Here is a 19,156-nt window from a genome sequence, read left to right as displayed (position 1 = left end):
TAAAGCTATCAGAGTGGATGATGAAGTCTTTCAAAGGAATAAGGGCATAGTGATACGGCTGAATAGAACACACCACAGTTGCGGCCAAATCAATGACGTCGACACAACAAACTAATATGGAACTCTGCTTCTAACCACAGATGGAGAGCTGTAGTTACAACTAGGCTACACAACTTTGCGACATCCGTTCGCCCAGGATTTTATACACGTTTCAAAATTACAAATAATTTCTTTAGGAGTAAAACTTTTTTAATGGGGGGAAAAAATTACGGAGTGCACCTTTAATTCAATGACAAACAATATTAGATACATGTATCAAAAAGCCTTTATGGAGTTTCTAAAATAAACTGTGTAACTGTATATATATATATATATATATATATATATATATATATATATATATATAATGAAAAAAAAAATTCCCTAATCAAATTCACAAAACAAGTCGGTAATACCGATCCATCATGTTATCAATAGGTGTGATCAATAAAGTTACAGTATGACATCCTAAAGTACTACATCATTAAAAATGGAATAGAACGCACTTTTGATGATCTATATGGAGACTAGTACTAAGTTTTGCAAAAGTTAAAATAAATATGCTAATACAATAAATCATACCATTTACATGTGAAAACAGTACCAAAGCTATTAAAAATAAAATACAGAAGAGCAGGTTTGCAATTTCTGAGCCAACAAATTGTATATACATTTTACTACATCGATTTTAATCAATGGCATCATTACAGACTTATTAATCACAAGCATCCTTGATACAAATTATACTATATATTAAAGGCATCATCACACTACCTGATTTGAAACTTGATTTTGGTCGAGGATGTCACATACAGATTGAAATATTTCCACTATTCTCCAGTGATTATGTCATTGAGTTCTAAGATTGGAAATCGGCTGAAGAAAATAAAATAGTGTGAAGTTGGCTTAAGGAAACTGGTTGGCTATTCACACTGACAATCCACCAAGTCTCAGCAGAAGTTATTATATCTTCTATTATGTTACAAAACACAATTTCCCAATTATCCATATTGCACCAGAGCATAAAACAGTCAGTGAAACTCATACATCCTCAACCATAACAAAGAGGCCATGATATGTATATTATGAGTTTTGTTCATACATTAAAAGTGTCAATCTATAAATGTCATTACAAGGTAATGGAACTGAGCAAAGAACATATTAAATGGACATTCATTAATAGTCACAAATCATTAAATCTTGCCTTACAAAACATACTAATAAGCACCCAATGCCACAAAGCTAAACAAATAAATGATAGGTCACAAGACATGCCCTGTGACAATCACCAAACATATTTGATACACCAGAAAAGTGTTCTTTGTGGCCTCTGGCAAAATAATAGTTAGATCTTAGAGTGTACAAAGATGTAGCTTCACAGCACAAGCAAAAAACATAATTCTATCTATTCATGAGCAAGTAGTTTGTATGAAAATCAAGTAGGCATAAGTAGGTAGGTAGATACACTTTCTAAGAAGACTTTCAAGTGAATTAACAGTCTAACTGGATTTTCTTGTTTTGGTCTTTCTCTTTCAGAATAAAAAGTTCTCAAAATCCTGGATCTTCAAATTCTTTACTAAAACTAGTTGCTTAACATCTGGAATGTGTGTCAAAGTTTCGATATTTTATGGCCTTTCTTTTTCATTCTTTCTTTTGGTTCCCATTGGTTTCACTGCCTTCGCACTGAGGTAGTTAAGCTCCAGGTGGCATATTACAGAAAGATCCTAAATTTAGGATCCCATCTTATCTGTTTTGTAAACATGGCAATTTCAGTTTGGATCTCATTTAGGACAAAGGCTATTACAGAATAACATTTCCTAAATGCATTATCCTATCTTAGCTACAGTTAGGATTTGCTTTTGAAATATGAATTTGAGGAAAATCGTAACTTAACTCAGATCTTAACTTTTCCATTTTCTTTAATATGCCCCCAGCAGCCCTGCGATCCTACACAGTATAAGCGTGTATAGAAAATAGATGGATTTAAATAACTGGGGACTTGGCCTGTCATTATTTTGTTTAATTTGTCAATATAAAATCTGCTGCATTACATCAATCTGCTGATTATGAATACAATTCTGGGAAATCATAAATAGGTCAGAAATTAATCTATAAAATTACAAATTTACTTGCACTTTTTAACCCTAACCCATGTCAAACCTCCAGGCTAAAACAAGCAAAAGATCATGTTTTCCATGTTTTATTTTTAAAAACCATGGATATAGGATCAGAAGGAAAATTTTCAAACAAAATCTAAATAAATCAGATAAAATAAAAGAATCCCTGAATACCTTATTTCAAAAGGCCCTAACACTACTATTCTTTCTTAGCCCTGAAAAAGAGCTTTTTAGTGAGCATGGATGCAAAGCAAGGCACCTGTTTTTTGCCTATAGCTTTGAGATCAGTGGCGTTGCCCACTCTGCGGTAGGAAACTTTTCTGTTAACAAGTGTCAGGAGCTCAGTAAATTCCAGTGTGGAACCATAACGTTTTAGGATTTCACACAAATCCTGGATGTACCACGAACCATTTATGGTCTCACGGTGAGAGAAGTATCCTTTTAAAAGAAGAAAACATCCAGTCAATACCTATTAAGCTGCATCTAAGCAAGTACATGAAAGTATCCTGTAGTAGATTTGTGGGTGACACAAAAGCAAAATGCATGATGCTTGCATGAGAAACCATTTACCACAAGGAATATTCCCAGACATACTGACCTTCAGCCACTGAGTAGCACATAAGGAAATCTGCCCCTGCTGGAAGAGTGTAGAGAACCCCAGCATCCACTACCACGTCATTGATCATATGACTGTCCACCACATCCATTGGTACCACAGGTTCATCATGTTTGTCACCACGGCAAGCCTAGAGTTAAAAGACGTTTATTTATGTACAAAAAGAAATAAAACTGACCAAAGCTTGATCTAAGCATCAGTTATCTTGATTACATTGCAAATTACATTTTGAGAATGAAGGAAAAATTACCTGCAAGATGAAGATTTTGGGTTTTCCTACAAGGCTACGGCACTTATCCCCCTTGAAAAGAGCAGTGACGTCTTGAATATCAATGACCCCATCATAGGCATAGATTTGGCCATTTTCCCCATGACTTAAAAAGATGCATACAAAACAGTCTGCATCCACGTGATTAGCAGCAGCAACTGTAATCAAAAGATTGCAGCCATATGAAGCTTTAAGAAAAATGTATTTAAAAAAAATATTCTGGGTTTGATACAAGTGAAGCTCAATCAACATCTTCTGTGGCATAATGTGGATTACAACAAAAAATGACAAACTCGTCCCTCCTTTTCTTAAAAATAAGCAAAAATGTAGGCAATTACAATGGCAGTGAATGGGGCGGTAACAGTTCAAGGATGGGCAAGGAGGAGGTTGGAACCGGCTGAAATGTCAACGTAAAGTTTAATGGTAAACTTACAACCAACATAAACAAACATGCAGTGCGGCCGAACCACCCCTTTATTTCACTCTCCTGCTGATCAGCTGATTCAGCGCCAGCCATGTTCCATCACAGCCTGGACACGCCCTCCTCCTCATCACAGGGGCCAATTTTTGGAAGGTTTTTATAGATAGAAATGTGAAGCTTATAGTTTTATAAAACCACTTACATTAATTCTTAATTCTGTTAAAACTAGAGAATCGTTTGAGCTGTACAGATCGTCTTTATGGTCATTTTAGGATTTGGGGTTTATCATCATGACAACAAAGCTGTAAATTAGAAATAACTTTAATAAAATCACTTACTAAAATTTTCTATGTAAACTAAAATCTTGTTAACATCTATACTGTTTAATTAAAGGTGGGGTATGTGATTTGCAAAACGGCCGGCAGATTTTGAAAATACACAACTCTAAGGTCCTACCTTCTCTCCTCCAACGCTGGCCCTGACTCCACCCATTCGAAAAACATGGACGCCGCAATCATGCACTGAGCTGAAAACTCAGATGCGCAGTGTTCTAGCAGTGTTCTAGACTCACTAGTCAAACAGTGCATTCACCTGTCAGACAATTTTTCAAAGCAAATTGTTGACACAGCAGGAGGAGGGGGTCGCATACCACTCTTGAAAGGTGTAGAGCTGATTTTCTCATAACTGTAAAAAAAAAGAACATCGCCAGCCCTGGCGTCTGTACAGCGGTCTTCTATTCAAAACAGGATTCATAGAAATGTGGAACAACCCCACTAGCACTATAAAAGCTCTATTCTCCATACATAAATACAATCGCTTCCTGTTACTGGGTCACGAGCTTTGAGTATGCGCACGAACGGGACACGCGCGCCAGGGTGGTGGGGGGAGGGGGGCATGGTACGACCGTTTGATTGACACATTTTCTGTCTAATGATTCTAGATGGTCTTGAAAATGGTTGGCTGGAGTTTTTCGAGTCCTGCCCGTTCCACAGATGATTAAATTCATTTCAGTGCTTCTAATTTACAGCCAGTAAGTGGGTTAGGAATAGGATTTCAAGTTATTTTCAAAAAATGGTAAAAAAAGAAAATCACATACCCCACCTTTAATAAAATCACTTATTAAAATTTTCTATGTAAACTAAAATCTTGTTAACATCTATACTGTTTCATTTGTTCTGGCTATACTTTTGAAACAGTGAGTATTTTTTAATGAAATAAAGTAGAGAAAAGTCTCAATACATTTTTGTGGTAATCAGCTTTATGCTACAAAAGCAGTTTTTTGAACTTAACTTGAATAACACCCAGAATATTCCATGAAACTGAACCTAAGTTCTATTCACAGCATCTGTGGTACCAATGAAAATAATTTTATGTATATATACATTAATCATGGGTCTCATGCAAACCAGTGTGATGAATTGGTTATTTTAAACCTTTATTCTGGAGCTGTATGATCAAAAAATATAGACTTAGTAAGGTGTGCTAATGTAAACGTGTTTTGTTTATCTTTTTTGTGTTAATCAACAGTGTGACACAGATGTTTTTGACAGATATTCAGGAGTTGGTAACCTTTTGAACATAAAGTGCCATTTTGAAATGTTCATTTTTATTCAACTGGGCAAAAGCATCGTAAGCCGAAGTAGATGATATGGCATGGTCTCTATGATCAACTTAAGCTTACGATACTTTGGGAAACGCAGCCCTTACATTAGCGGTTACGTCTGGTAAAATTAGAAAATGATCGGTTGAATATTCTGCTTCATTTGAGGGGGAAAACACTGAGTGACTATTTGCACAAGGTGTAGATAGCACCTGCCACACAGAACAACTATTTGCACTCCAATAGTCTGGTGGAAACACAGAACGTTAAGGCAAACTGAACCCCTAGCATCACTGCAGTGACGTGGGGTGTAACGATGTAGTAGATGTACTTTTCTCCTGCAGATGACCTAGGTTTGATTCCACCTTTTGTCCCACTTTTTCCCCCATCCAATTTCCTGTCTCTACTCTTTTTATTTCCTTTAATACTAATTATAATAATAAATAAAAATGAATTTAGAGGTAGATTGTCTCGCAGTGATTTGTTTTAGAGGTAGGGTTGGTGTAGGGTGTCTATCTAAATAAACACAATAAATGTAGTGATGCTCTATACTGTATGTTAGTATTTACAGTAATTAGGGGTGAAAACAGAATCTAACACTATTTGCACTAAGTGCAAAGAAGAATTTTGTTAGCATCCATTGCATCTTTCACGCTTATTGCAAATAGCCTTATGGAATGTTTTGGTTTGTAAAACCAATTAAAACTATCAGAAAATTTTCCCAATTCTCCTTTTCTGTTAAAAGTGTTATTCTGAAAGCAAAATGTGTCGACCAAACCGCACCATCCAACTCAACCGCACAGTGAGTTTCATAACTGAATAAAACAGGATGTGTGACGATGATGAAGGTTTACCACCATGTTATTTGGAATGCAAATGCCTTAAAAAAAATTTTACAACTAAATAAAGTAAAGTCATACAGTATAATATGAATATCTCTATTTCTTAACGATTGCCATTCCAACAACTGGCTTAAGTTGTTTTTATCCTGGGACTTATGTAAATTTAGCTTCCACTACTTTTGAAAAAGGAAATATTGAAATCACAGTGTAGTACATTTGTACCTTCTGTGATTGTGCTCATAACTTCATCCCGCTTGTAATCATCACAAGCCTTCACTTCAAAATCCATCTCCTGAAATCTGACAACCAATATAAAACAGAATAAAATAAATAACGTTTGATACGGTTTCTTTACAAATGCAATAAAACTATGGTCATGACTGTAGGTGAAGCATTAATCTGAGCTCAATGACAGTGGTTGGGTGACTGCTATTGTGTAACTTTACTCTTAATAATATAAAAAATACATCAGCATTTTGACAAATATTCCAAATACCTTCGGATGAGGTTGTGTCTGTCTGCATTCGTGCCAGAGCGGTCGTGCATCCTGAGTTGCCAGTGGAAACGTTCATGATTGAAGATCAGAACCGTTCCTCGCCTTTTGTGGTTCATCTTATACTCCTCATTAGGATCCAGAGAAAATAAACTGACACAAAAAATACATTGCTTGACCAACTCAGATCTGTACAATTCCTGTATGTAATAGATTACACAGTTTAACTTCTACAAGGCATTACCTTTCATTGAAGGCATCAGTCTCAGTAATGTTCTCTCCAACTGAAAGAACAGACAAAATCAACACAAGCACTTTTTTTTTTATTTTAGCAAGAAGATCTAAAGTTCACAGACACGGAGGTCTAGCCTGTATTGTGTACTGAGCACCTAACTGGACTGGATTTCAATGGCTTTACAAACAGATTGTCAAGCACAGGATTTAACAGAGTAATGATGCAGTCAAATGCTATATGTGCACTTTATACAACTTCTTTCATCATCTTTCTCTCTCATTCTGCTACTTCGGTCATTACTGAGTAATGAGATTCAGTCCCACCTGTCTGTCCTGCTACAGCGCTGTCCTTCACCACATTTCCTTAAGAGAACATTGAAAGACATTGTATTACTTGATAAAGAATAATAAAGTATTAATTCAGGAGTAGCTCGGTTACAAATCATATTTCATCATCTGTGTAATCGCGGAGTGTAATTCACTTTGTAAATCAATTTTAGTGCTCCCAGCTACTTCAGGTGCCCGGAACAAGGAAATTGAACCAGACTCTCCACTCTGCCGTGCACAACATAGGGAAAACTCACTCCGTATAATGACCTTTGATTTTTCTTTTTACAAGTAACCTAATGAAAAGAAGAATATTACCAGATGCATCGCTCTTGATGTGACTTGCCATTGCTGTTTCTGGTGTGCGAGTTCAGCAAAACCTGAGGGAAAATCCTAACAACAGTAACTATCTTCTTCTTCTTTGGTGGTTTACGTCAGTTGGCAGTAACTATCTTAAACGAAAGCGAGAATGATTTGGCTGGCAACTGGGTGGGACAACACATATGGGCGGAGCGACACGCGTAGCCCCGCCCATAACTTGCTCTCATTGGCTCTTTTTTTGTTTGTTTGTTTTTTTTTTTGCTTTGGCATATATTAAAATCTTTCTTTCTGTTCTTTCTTTCCGTCCGTATCTATCTATCTATCTATCTATCTATCTATCTATCTATCTATCTATCTATCTATCTATCTATCTATCTATCTATCTCTCTCTCTCTCTCTCTCTCTCTCTCTCTCTCTCTCTCTCTCTCTCTCTCTCTATATAATGTCTAACTTAACGACTATTTAAACATTTCTAAACTTTCAGACAAGCTGACATCAATGTTTATCTAAACAAACTTCACAGTGTATTAACAGTGAAACACCAGTTTCATTGTATTGAATACCACAAACACTTCATGGTAAATGGGTTATTAACGTAAATAACTTATTAACGTATTATCAGTGAACAAACATAATCATAAGGTTGTGGTTTCCTGTTAATCTAGCATGTAACAATTCTAGCTGTCTCTCATAATTGAGAGAAGTTACTTGATTCATTGAAAAATACTGCCTTTCAGGCAGACTTTGCAAGACTATTGTGGATAACAAGTTACAATAGAGTGAATATTAAAACAGAACATAAGAGTATTTCAGCAACACAGACAACTATTAGTATAAAAAAAACACAACCAAACATGTTGCAATACACTGTTTACTGGATTGTTAATTTTACTGCATTGTTTAATCATTTATTGCATGATTTATTTTAAATTCAAGTTGTGAATTCAGGTTTTGGCCATTTTATTTAGCAGTAAAAAAAAAATCAGTTTCTATAAGTAGCAATGAAATCCACCCTGTAAAGATGCAACATTGAAAAGAACCAGGGTGCAGGGAAACCCATGCATGCATGCATGCTAGATAGATAGATAGATTAGATAGATTAGATAGATAGATAGTCCTAAATAGCAGTAATAAATAATTGAAATCCTATATTAATAAGGAGAGCTGATAAAGTCAAACATTATGTAAATGTGTTCACAAGAAGACAGTAATAAAGACCTCCGGAAAACATTTGTGGTTTGGATACACACCTTTGAAACACAAAGAGAAGGCCATACACTCTTACCAGCATGAGAAGAATAAAACCACTTCTCACATCCTGTGCAAGGGCGGGTTTACGATTTCTGAGGCCCTAAGCAACCGACCAAGCCGGGGCCCCATTTAAAAAATGTTTGCTTAATAAAATGTATAAAATGTATTTTAAATCATATTTTTTAATTCATCCTATCAACCATTGTAGCCAAGTATATTCAAAATGTTTAATGTAATAAAAATCTTAAAGATAATTAATGCATGTTTTCCAGTTTCTCCACAATACAGTGATAAAACCAAAAAATATATATATATTTACCTACATATATTTTTACAAGAACTTTGTAAAAATATAGTGTTTGTTCAAAACTTTAAATCTGTGTGACTACTGTGCTAAAAACAAACAAACAAAAAAACAAAAAAAAACAATCTAAACACAGAATGCATTGCACATGCACATGCATTTTTAAAACCTGAAGCTCTTATTAACTTGACACAGTGTCTAAAAATGTGCCAGTCTTCCGTGAGACACTGAAGAAACAGCGAGACGTGGTGCAGCATGTATGGTCCGTTCAGGCGTATCTGTGAGTGAGAGCGCGTGTGTGAAACAAGTTCGGATGGCCTATAGGCTAATATATATATACTGTATAATAATCCTTAATAATATTAATAACCCACTTAGATAATGTTATTGCATGCTATTAATTTATTTTCCTGCTAATGGAAGTTTAGGGTATACAAAAATAATGTGGTAAGCAATTACAGCAGGTATTACAAGCAATGGTTGAGTTTGTATAAATTCAGCAAGGAGCGTCACACATTGGCATTGGGATGAGTAGATGTCAGTAGTCTATATGAGACTTCAGTGTGGAGGCAGAGCTTTCCATTCTTGCTCTTTTCACACTGATGTTTCTCTGTAGGAGACACCTGAAATGAAAAAGAGAGAAAGACAATAAAATAATCATCTTTGAAATAGTAAAGTTTACTGGAAACAAAAAAACATGATAGATACCTTAAAAACATTCGCTTTGAGTGTTTCTGCTCTCAACTCAGAACCTAAAAAAATATACAAGTGATCAAAAGTTTGTCTTGCAGGTCCAACACAGGAGCTTCGAGTGTACATGTGCGTTCTAATATAAAACAAAACACCTTTATAGTTTGCCTCCTAGTTTATTTTAACGCTTTAAAAGCCATTCCTCAATTGTAGTCGTCCAATCATTTAATCATTAATTGTAGCTAGACCTGAATATTCTACAACATAATAATATGAAAAAGTGTTTAGTAATGTAATGGAGAAACATGGAAAACTGGCCATATTAAATTATATGATGCACTGCTGTAAACACAAAAACACAGCACGAACCCTCAATTGCTAATAATAATGATTGTGCAATGTGCACCTTTAGTTTGAGAGCGGCAGATGCAGTACACACAGGTGGAGGAGAGAAGTGAGGAGATGAGAACACACACAGGGCACACACTGAACAATAGCTTCCAGCAGAGGATACAGTCTGATTGAAGAGAGGGGGAGATGGTGGTGGAGGGCTCAACATGGGAAGACACTGGCTCTGAAAACATGAATGTATACATAAACCACCAACTCTCTTTGAAGGGCATACAGCATACTTAAATACATTTTGTATTGAAGCCTTTCTACAGTACGCAGCATAGGCAAAATTTCCTCCGTGCACTCTTAAGCTAATAATCCTATCCTGCACTCTTGAATTAAAAAGACAGACAAGCCATTCATGTTTTGTTATTTAATTTGTCCATGTGGGGGAAACATATGGGGCTGGGAACAGTCTCCAAAGAGAACACATATAAATAAGTAAAAAACTAGAAACTTTAAATTCTTCTAAACGGTTTGAATGCAACAATATAGTATATGCTCAGTCTTAAAATTTCTCACACAGCCATTTGCAAACTGACTCCACCAATGTACAATAGACTCTGCATCTTACTGGAGGCCAGATTTACTATCAAGTTATAGAAATATCATGCTTCAGCTTCCCACCTCCATATAGTTAGATTTGTTTAATAAGGCAAAGTCTACTTACCTCCATTTTTCATCGCTCATTCATTACATAAGTACATACAAGTTTATTTGGGTGTGGCTTATTTTTTTTTATTGTGAATATGCAAAATATATATAATACCATTTTTCCATAAATATAAATAATTCTTGAAAACCATTTAGATTTTTAAATTTGATGTTTTTAGCTAGTTATGGTTCCAGTAAGTTTTTGTTTTTGGTCTTTTCTACTTTTTGGAGGCAATTGTTTCTTTTCAAAATAGGAGTAAAGAGTAAAGTATTCAATGAGCAAAAGCAATAAAAGCAGTTATGTTTTCTCACCTAAGATAGAGAGACGAGTTCTCCTGTTTCCATAACGGTACTCATCCGTAAAGATTATGATGCCATTTACATCATTTCGTATTTTTTTTTCTGTTATTCCACAATAATACAGTCCCTGGTCATAGACACTGATGTTTTTAATATGTAGATCACAAAAATAGTTACTGGAGCTGTTGAACACAAAACTGAAATGTGGAAAGGTTTGCGTGAACAGGTACTCAGTATTTATTAATAGAGATGATTGATTTTCATGTGAGCTATTTCTGATCCAAATGATGTGTGAACCAAATGGAATCACACAGTCACAGAAAAGAGTGATGTTGTGTCCTGGTTGAACTCTGATGTCCACTTCTGTCCCCAAGACTCTCTGATGTTCAAAGAACAAAACCCCTGTGAAAGCATTCACAAGTTCAAACAGGTGAAAGTCTAAATATTTAAATAGGAATCTTTTCCCTATATGGCGTCTCTTGATAATGCCATACAGCATGCATCATAACATGTTAAATTAAATTAAATATGAATGGACTTACACACAAGTGTAATGACGGTTGCTCGCTTCATCTCTGTGGGTGATGATAACTGATAAGTGTGAGGGTCTTCACTGCGAATTTGAGTGCTGGACTGATTGGTTCACTGAAGTGGGAGGTCTTTCTGCTAAAGGCTGTTAAAATGTTTAGGATTGGATTTATTTTGTTTGTTTGTTTATGGATTAAGGATCATATAATTCTGGTCACTATAGGTGCTCTTTAAAATATATCCCAAATCAACCAGGCAAACACATTAAATAAATTCAGAGTGTAATTTGAATAATTTATCTGATAATTAAACAGTTTATGCAGTGTTTATTCTAAAAGACATAAAGTGACAAACTTTGCCACATTTAAAGAGGATCTAATGTTTTATTGTCCTTTGCATATTAAAGGGACATTTTTAAAGGTGTGTTGAAGTTTTCACTGTATGAGACCTTGTGTGAGAAACTTGGACAATGGACACCTTTTTTCAACAGAAACTGGCTCTAACCACAAATTGTTCCATCCCATTTGAAAGCACTAGCTCAAACACTTTTTAGTGTTGTGACTTCCTGTTTCTAAATGGTCTTTCAGTATCGGAAGAATTTACTTGCATTTAATTTAATGCATTTAAGCATTGAAGCATTGAATAGGTGGCAAGACTGTGGACTAAAAGTAAGAGTAGTAAATATTAAAACAAAAGAGAGTTTTAGCACCACAGACAGAGGTAAAATATCAGTAATAACAGAACATGTTGGCAATAGGCCATATACTTTGTTTTTCATTGTTTAACAATATTTCATATCTATAACATTAAATAACAAATAATAACTTTATTTTGTTAACATTTTAATATAAGGAAACACATTTACATGAATCACGTCTACAGGAGATGAACTTTTTTATTAGCAATCCTTACCATCCTCATTTTATGTTCAGTTTTATTTAGCATTGTTTGTTTTCATAAACCAAGAGTTGCAATAAAAAAAACCTGAGTGCAAAGAAAAACCAACAGGGCTCACGTACTATACATCTTCAACCTTATTTGATCATTTATATTTGGGCCTTGCAGATGAGTCAATACATCCAAATAACTCCAGGTAAGTTCGTATACAGTATATAGGCATACATGCTTGGCTGCCATAGAGTTTAGCTACAACAAATTAGACTTAACTAAATTAAGTCTAATTTAGACTTAGTCTTAAAACATTTCTGATTTGGCTCAACCATTGCGCTTAGAATTTCTTTATTTGTGTACATACTGCAAGACCTATTTGATTACATCACAGATAGCATTAAAAAGATGAGTCTTGATTTGAATACAGTCAGTGAAGTTTTTTTGATTTTATTTTTTATATAATTATTTTGCTTTAAATGCCATTATGCATTTCTCACTTGCGGGTGCTGTTCTTGCAGTGAGCTGATATGGCTGTGTGCTTGTGGCCAAGAAGTGCTTGTTTTAAATCGAGGGTCCAATCCTGCAGATCCATCATGAACTCATGCTTGCCGAGCAGCTGCATTAAATGACCCTCGTGGCAGCCTGGAGCATTGCTTCGGGGTTTAGTTGGCTACCCATCAGATGAAGGAGGGTGGAAGTCTGGGGTCCCTCGTAGCGGATGTCAAATTCTATGGCCTACAAGGGTACCCACTGTGCGCGGTGGCAATATAGGGGGAGTTGGCCCTCAAAGCTTTCCTGCTGGCGCTCCGGCAGCACAACACATCCGCCATGACCTATGACCCAAGTCCCTGGAACAGGTGCTCCAGGAGGAGTAGCATGTGGTGGCCGTCTTCAGCACAGTGCAGCAGCCACACATGGCTCACCCCCCCCTCCCTCTGCGAGAGTGTGTCAAGCCAGGTACACCGGCTAAGATGGCAATGGAGGAGTCCTGCTCCTGTCGTGGCGAGTTAGTTAACATGGCGTGGAACTGCCTGGCTCCGACGTCTCGACCTTGCTGTCGGGAAACTGGAGGAGAGTTGCTGGGAAGTGGGACTGCCACTCACCTCACCTACTACCCCCCTCTATGGGAAATATGTGATGGCGGGTCAGGAATACGGCCTCTACATTTCATGTACGGATGTGTGGCGCTCTGGCAGCACAACACATCCGCCTTGACCTGTGACCCAAGTCCCTGGAACAGGTGCTCCAGGAGGAGTAGCATGTGGTGGCCGTCTTCAGCACAGTGCAGCAGCCACACATGGCTCGCCCCCCCTCCCTCTGCGAGAGTGTGTCAAGCCAGGTACACCGGCTAAGATGGCAATGGAGGAGTCCTGCTACTGTCATGGCGAGTTAGTTAACATGGCGTGTAAACTGCATGGCTCCGACGTCTCGACCTTGCTGTCGGGAAACTGGAGGAGAGTTGCTGGGAAGTGGGACTGCCACTCACCTCACCTACTACCCCCCTCTATGGGAAATATGTGATGGCGGGTCAGGAATACGGCCTCTGCATTTCATGTACGGATGTGTGGCGCTCCGGCAGCACAACACATCCGCCTTGACCTGTGACCCAAGTCCCTGGAACAGGTGCTCCAGGAGGAGTAGCATGTGGTGGCCGTCTTCAGCACAGTGCAGCAGCCACACATGGCTCGCCCCCCCTCCCTCTGCGAGAGTGTGTCAAGCCAGGTACACCGGCAAAGATGGCAATGGAGGAGTCCTGCTACTGTTGTGGTGAGTTAGTTAACATGGCGTGGAACTGCCTGGCTCCGACGTCTCGACCTTGCTGTCGGGAAACTGGAGGAGAGTTGCTGGGAAGTGGGACTGCCACTCACCTCACCTACTACCCCCCTCTATGGGAAATATGTGATGGCGGGTCAGGATTACGGCCTCTACATTTCATGTACTATGGACGGTTACCTCTGCCAAGCCCTCGTGGACACCGGCTCCACAATTTCTCTTGTCCGGTCGGATGTTATACTTGGCATCGCAGGGCCACAGCCAGCTGTCTGGGCTTCCACGCTGAAGTACATGCGGACAGTGACTGGTGTGTGAGCCATGCTCCAAGGAAAAAGGTTGCTCAAGTGGAGTAGCAACGAAAGTGTTGAGCACGATGTTTGGCTTGGCTGGAGGATGGGCAATGACCGGAGCAGGAAGTAATAGTTCGGCTGGACCCTGAGGTAAAACCCTACTACTCAAAATCAGTGATGGGCACAAATATATGAAATTGTATTTAAAATTAAAATAAAAAATACCTCAGTTTAAAATGTATCAAAATAAAATACAAAATTCTGTGTGGACAAAATGTGTCAAAATAAAATACAGAATTTTTTTTGTTTGAAATACACAAAATATATGTAAAATTGTTCATTCAATGAAATATCAATATTAGGTATTATATACGTTTTATGTGGAATGCTGTAATTTTTATGTTGAATATTATGTATATTATGTCATAAGTGTTAATGTAATATAATATAGGTTTAAATGATACTACCCGTAGGGGGAGAAAAAAAAATACATACACATATACTTAATTATCATAACGCCTATACACATGGAAGAAGAAAAGAGAAAGTGTGACCAAGTATCATGCATTCATGTTAACTGAAGGCAAATCTGAATGATGTTCCATCTTAGCTTTCTAGCTAGTGATCTAGCTAGGGGTTTCTCCACCTTTTTGCCCACTGCAACCCACTATTTGTGGGTGTTTGGAGGAATAAATTAGTAGGTACTTTGTATTGCAATTTGTAGCATTGGTGCTGATGGCTGTAGTTTTCAGACGGTTCCTTAACACACCCTCCAGTTTTGTGCAAGGCACTTCACTCCTGGTTGCTCCAGGGGGATTGTCCCTGTAATAAGTGCACTGTAAGTCGCTTTGGATAAAAGCGTCTGCCAAATGCATAAATGTAAAATGTAAATTTGAAGCCATATGGGAGCAATGTTTATACCAGAATGTGAAATTAAAACTTAAAAGCACTGGATCACCTAGAGCCTCAAATGTACTAATTCCAAATAATGCTTTATAGCAATCTCTATTTTATTAGTATTTTATAAATTATATATTTGTAAATTGTTTTTAAAAAAAATGTACAATAATTTTTATTGTGATTTATTGTGTCTAAAAAGTGGCCCTGGACTTTCTGTCCCAGAGCGGCCCACCAAACCCAGCCAGCAACAGACCACACCATAACACACTGCCTCATTGATTTAATTTTCTGGCTCAATTTCAAATTTTTGCATTGAAAAAAAGAAATTTCTATTGAGTGATAGTCATAACAATGGGCCCCACCAGTGCAAACATTTTCATAATTTTAAAACATATAAAACCACTGTAAATATGATGAGTAATTTTTCTTTTTTTAGAGAAAGCACTCTATTGATCAGACAAACAACATACAAATGTTAGGTTAAAATGTACATGAAAGTACAAGTAAAGTGTGTATTTTAGGTGCTGTGACAAGTCAGCATTCCTTCAAAGTTTTAAAAGATCTTAATCACCTTTCAACTTTTTTCTAGAAGTGCAAATAAACTTTTTAAAATTAGTTAATATGAGATGTGGGAAACAACAAGTACAATAATAATATGTTATATATAGTATGTATATACACTCACCTAAAGGATTATTAGGAACACCATACTAATACTGTGTTTGACCCACTTTCACCTTCAGAACTGCCTTAATTCTACGTGGCATTGATTCAACAAGGTGCTGAAAGCATTCTTTAGAAATGTTGGCCCATAGGATAGCATCTTGCAGTTGATGGAGATTTGTGGGATGCACATCCAGGGCACGAAGCTCCCGTTCCACCACATCCCAAAGATGCTCTATTGGGTTGAGATCTGGTGATTGTGGGGGCCCTTTTAGTTCAGTGAACTCATTGTCATGTTCAAGAAACCAATTTGAAATGATTCAAGCTTTGTGACATGGTGCATTATCCTGCTGGAAGTAGCCATCAGAGGATGGGTACATGGTGGCCATAAAGGGATGGACATGGTCAGAAACAATGCTCAGGTAGGCCGTGGCATTTAAACGATGCCCAATTGGCACTAAGGGGCCTAAAGTGTGCCAAGAAAACATCCCCCACAACATTACACCACCACCACCAGCCTGCACAGTGGTAACAAGGCATGATGGATCCATGTTCTCATTCTGTTTACGCCAAATTCTGACTCTACCATCTGAATGTCTCAACAGAAATCGAGACTCATCAGACCAGGCAACATTTTTCCAGTCTTCAACTGTCCAATTTTGGTGAGCTCTTGCAAATTGTAGCCTCCTTTTCCTATTTGTAGTGGAGATGAGTGGTACCCGGTGGGGTCTTCTGCTGTTGTAGCCCATCCGCCTCAAGGTTGTGCGTGTTGTGGCTTCACAAATGCTTTGCTGCATACCTCGGTTGTATTTCAAATAACCACTAAATAACGAGTGGTTATTTCAGGCAAAGTTGCTCTTCTATTAGCTTGAATCAGTCGGCCCATTCTCCTCTGACCTCTAGCATCAACAAGGCATTTTCGCCCACAGGACTGCCGCATACTGGATGTTTTTCCCTTTTCACATCACTCTTTGTAAACCCTAGAAATGGTTGTGCGTGAAAATCCCAGTAACTGAGCAGATTGTGAAATACTCAGACCGGCCCGTCTGGCACCAACAACCATGCCACGCTCAAAATTGCTTAAATCACCTTTCTTTCCCATTCTGACATCCAGTTTGGAGTTCAGGAGATTGTCTTGACCAGGACCACACCCCTAAATGCATTGAAGCAACTACCATGTGATTGGTTGATTAGATAATTGCATTAATGAGAAATTGAACAGGTGTTCCTAATAATCCTTTAGGTGAGTGTATAGCTATACAAGACAATAAAATGTGGTTTAAAATTGTTAATGAAGAAAGTGTCACACAGCAGGATAGTGTTGTCAAAAATACTGGTACTCTGGTACCAAGTCGGTACTGAAACAAAAAAATGTTTACGATACCAGAATTTCAGAAGGTGCCGGAGTACCGAGTACCCGGTCTACCCGGTACCCATGCAGAGTCGGGAACTTTTGAACTCTCACAACAAGCAAAAGATGGCGACAAGCAAAGCTGCTGCGGAGTCTCAACTGAATCTTGTCGAAAGGAAAAGTGGAAAGAGCCAGGTTTGGAAATTCTTTGTATTTGAGGCTGATGAAAAGGGAAACATCATAGATCAGCAAAAACCTATTTGTAGTATAGGTATAGTAAACTACTCGCAATTGTCTGACGAAAGGAGGAAACACATCAAACTTAATAAAGCACCTGCAAGACAGACACCCGGATTAATTCAAGCAACCAAAGCAGGTTAGTTTAAAAGCATATTATCATTTGCATTAGGGCTGAAACGATTAGTCGGCATTATCGACAACGTCGAAAATAAAACAATGACGAGAAAAATTTTCATTGTTGAATAATCGTTTGATCTCATTTAACGTAAAATGAAATCATACTAGACTAATAACGCGCGAGAGCTGCGCGAGAGCAGCACTTCTTATGTAGATCCCAAAGTATTAGGGAATTATAAAAAAATAAAAAAAAGTAAATTCAGAAGCAGTCTCGATTTGGAATAAGCGGAACCGGAGCTCTTTAAAGGAAACATCCCGGCGTTACAAATGCAGTTATATTTAATGTGTTATAGCTTTATTAAAGTTCAATTAATACAGAAGCAGATCATGTTAATAACTATAAACTCAGAAACTGGCATTTCTCTGTGTGGTCAGTGCCTCTTCTATGAGTTGTCTTGATTAAATGTCTTGATCTAAGGGGGAGAGATTGAAACGGCACCCGGCTGAGAGAGACTCTGCCTCGGGGACGCTCATCCCTCGAGGGTGCACACTTAATGCAGCTAGATTAGAACGCGATTGCTTGTGACTTATTTCATCATAATATATGTCACTGTGCATTTCTTATCATGAAGAAAAATGGCAATATGCAGCTTTATTAATACGAGAGCACTTTGCACATAAGTTTGGAATTTTTTTTAATTCATTCTATTGTATGCTTTTAGTAACTGGCAAAAACTTAAAAGTTGCAAAAGTTGAAGCAAATCTTATATAAGTGTTCAAAAATACTTGAAGCATACATTGTTCAGTTTTGTTATAATTAAAAAATAATATATTTAAATTAAAGTGTTGCTCAATGGCATATTTTTGTTCTTAGTTCTGCTGCTAATGTTTTGTTAACTTTGTGAATAAAAGAGTGTTGTTTAGAACCTGTTTTTTGCTTTGGTACCGAAAATGGTATCGAATACCGTGAAATTTCAATGGTATTGGTACCGACTACTGAAATTTTGGTACCGTGACAACACTACAGCAGATGTTAATGACAATGCTTTAATTACTTCAACCATAATTAAAATACCATGTTTAAAAATTAATTTCAAATATCCTGTTGACACTGTTAGTTGAAATGACATGTTTAAAATGTAATTTGAAAGAGCATGTTTCAACTATAAATTGAAATAATTTGTTTTGACTGTTTATTTAGAAAAATTAACATTTGTAACATTGTTCATTACTTGAACATTGTTTACTCCACTTTGCATTTTAAACTAATTTATTTAGATTTAATATTGTGAGACGTGGACATTTCAGGAGCTTTTAAGCTCAAGCTCGACTCTACAACACAGTGATAACCCCAAGACTCAAACATTACAGAAACTTTTCCAAATATTAATACAACAGAATATTAAATACATACAAATCTCCCCCTTAATTGATCTTGCACAAAAACATATACAATTGCTCTTAATTTTAACATTTACTCTCCCCATCAAGTCTCATGCAAAGCATGCTGGGGAAAAATCCATGGTACCATAA

General features: G+C 37.3%; 1 protein-coding gene across 2 annotated transcripts; it reads right to left on the bottom strand.

The window, feature by feature from the left end:
* Positions 1 to 350: 350 nt before the first annotated feature.
* LOC127651545 (caspase-6-like) lies at positions 351 to 7,410 on the bottom strand. 2 transcript variants are annotated; one of them, XM_052137430.1, is made up of 8 exons: positions 7,276 to 7,410; positions 6,955 to 6,993; positions 6,641 to 6,680; positions 6,400 to 6,549; positions 6,126 to 6,202; positions 3,023 to 3,198; positions 2,755 to 2,902; positions 379 to 2,594 (listed from the first exon to the last, which is right to left on the bottom strand). In XM_052137430.1, the coding sequence occupies exons 1-8, from the start codon at positions 7,304 to 7,306 to the stop codon at positions 2,356 to 2,358; spliced, it is 900 nt and encodes a 299-aa protein (XP_051993390.1). In that variant the 5' UTR covers positions 7,307 to 7,410; the 3' UTR covers positions 379 to 2,355. The 2 variants fall into 2 exon arrangements, with proteins under 2 accessions (XP_051993391.1, XP_051993390.1); XM_052137431.1 differs by lacking the exons at positions 6,126 to 6,202; positions 7,276 to 7,410 and having other exon boundaries at positions 351 to 2,594.
* Between the last annotated feature and the right edge of the window lie 11,746 nt (positions 7,411 to 19,156).

The sequence above is a fragment of the Xyrauchen texanus genome, chromosome 11, assembly GCF_025860055.1.
Source record: "Xyrauchen texanus isolate HMW12.3.18 chromosome 11, RBS_HiC_50CHRs, whole genome shotgun sequence".
Lineage (NCBI taxonomy): Eukaryota > Metazoa > Chordata > Actinopteri > Cypriniformes > Catostomidae > Xyrauchen > Xyrauchen texanus.
Note: the sequence above shows the minus strand (reverse complement) of the source record. Positions and strands in the feature narration are given on the sequence as shown.

Excerpts from the sequence above, each read along its gene's own strand:
- LOC127651545 (XM_052137430.1), bottom strand. The coding sequence starts at position 7,306 with ATGGCAAGTCACATCAAGAGCGATGCATCTG. Across the intron at positions 3,199-6,125 it reads TATGAGCACAATCACAGAAG|TTGCTGCTGCTAATCACGTG; the intron begins GTACAAATGTAC and ends TTTTGATTACAG. Across the intron at positions 2,903-3,022 it reads CCAAAATCTTCATCTTGCAG|GCTTGCCGTGGTGACAAACA; the intron begins GTAATTTTTCCT and ends TTTTAACTCTAG.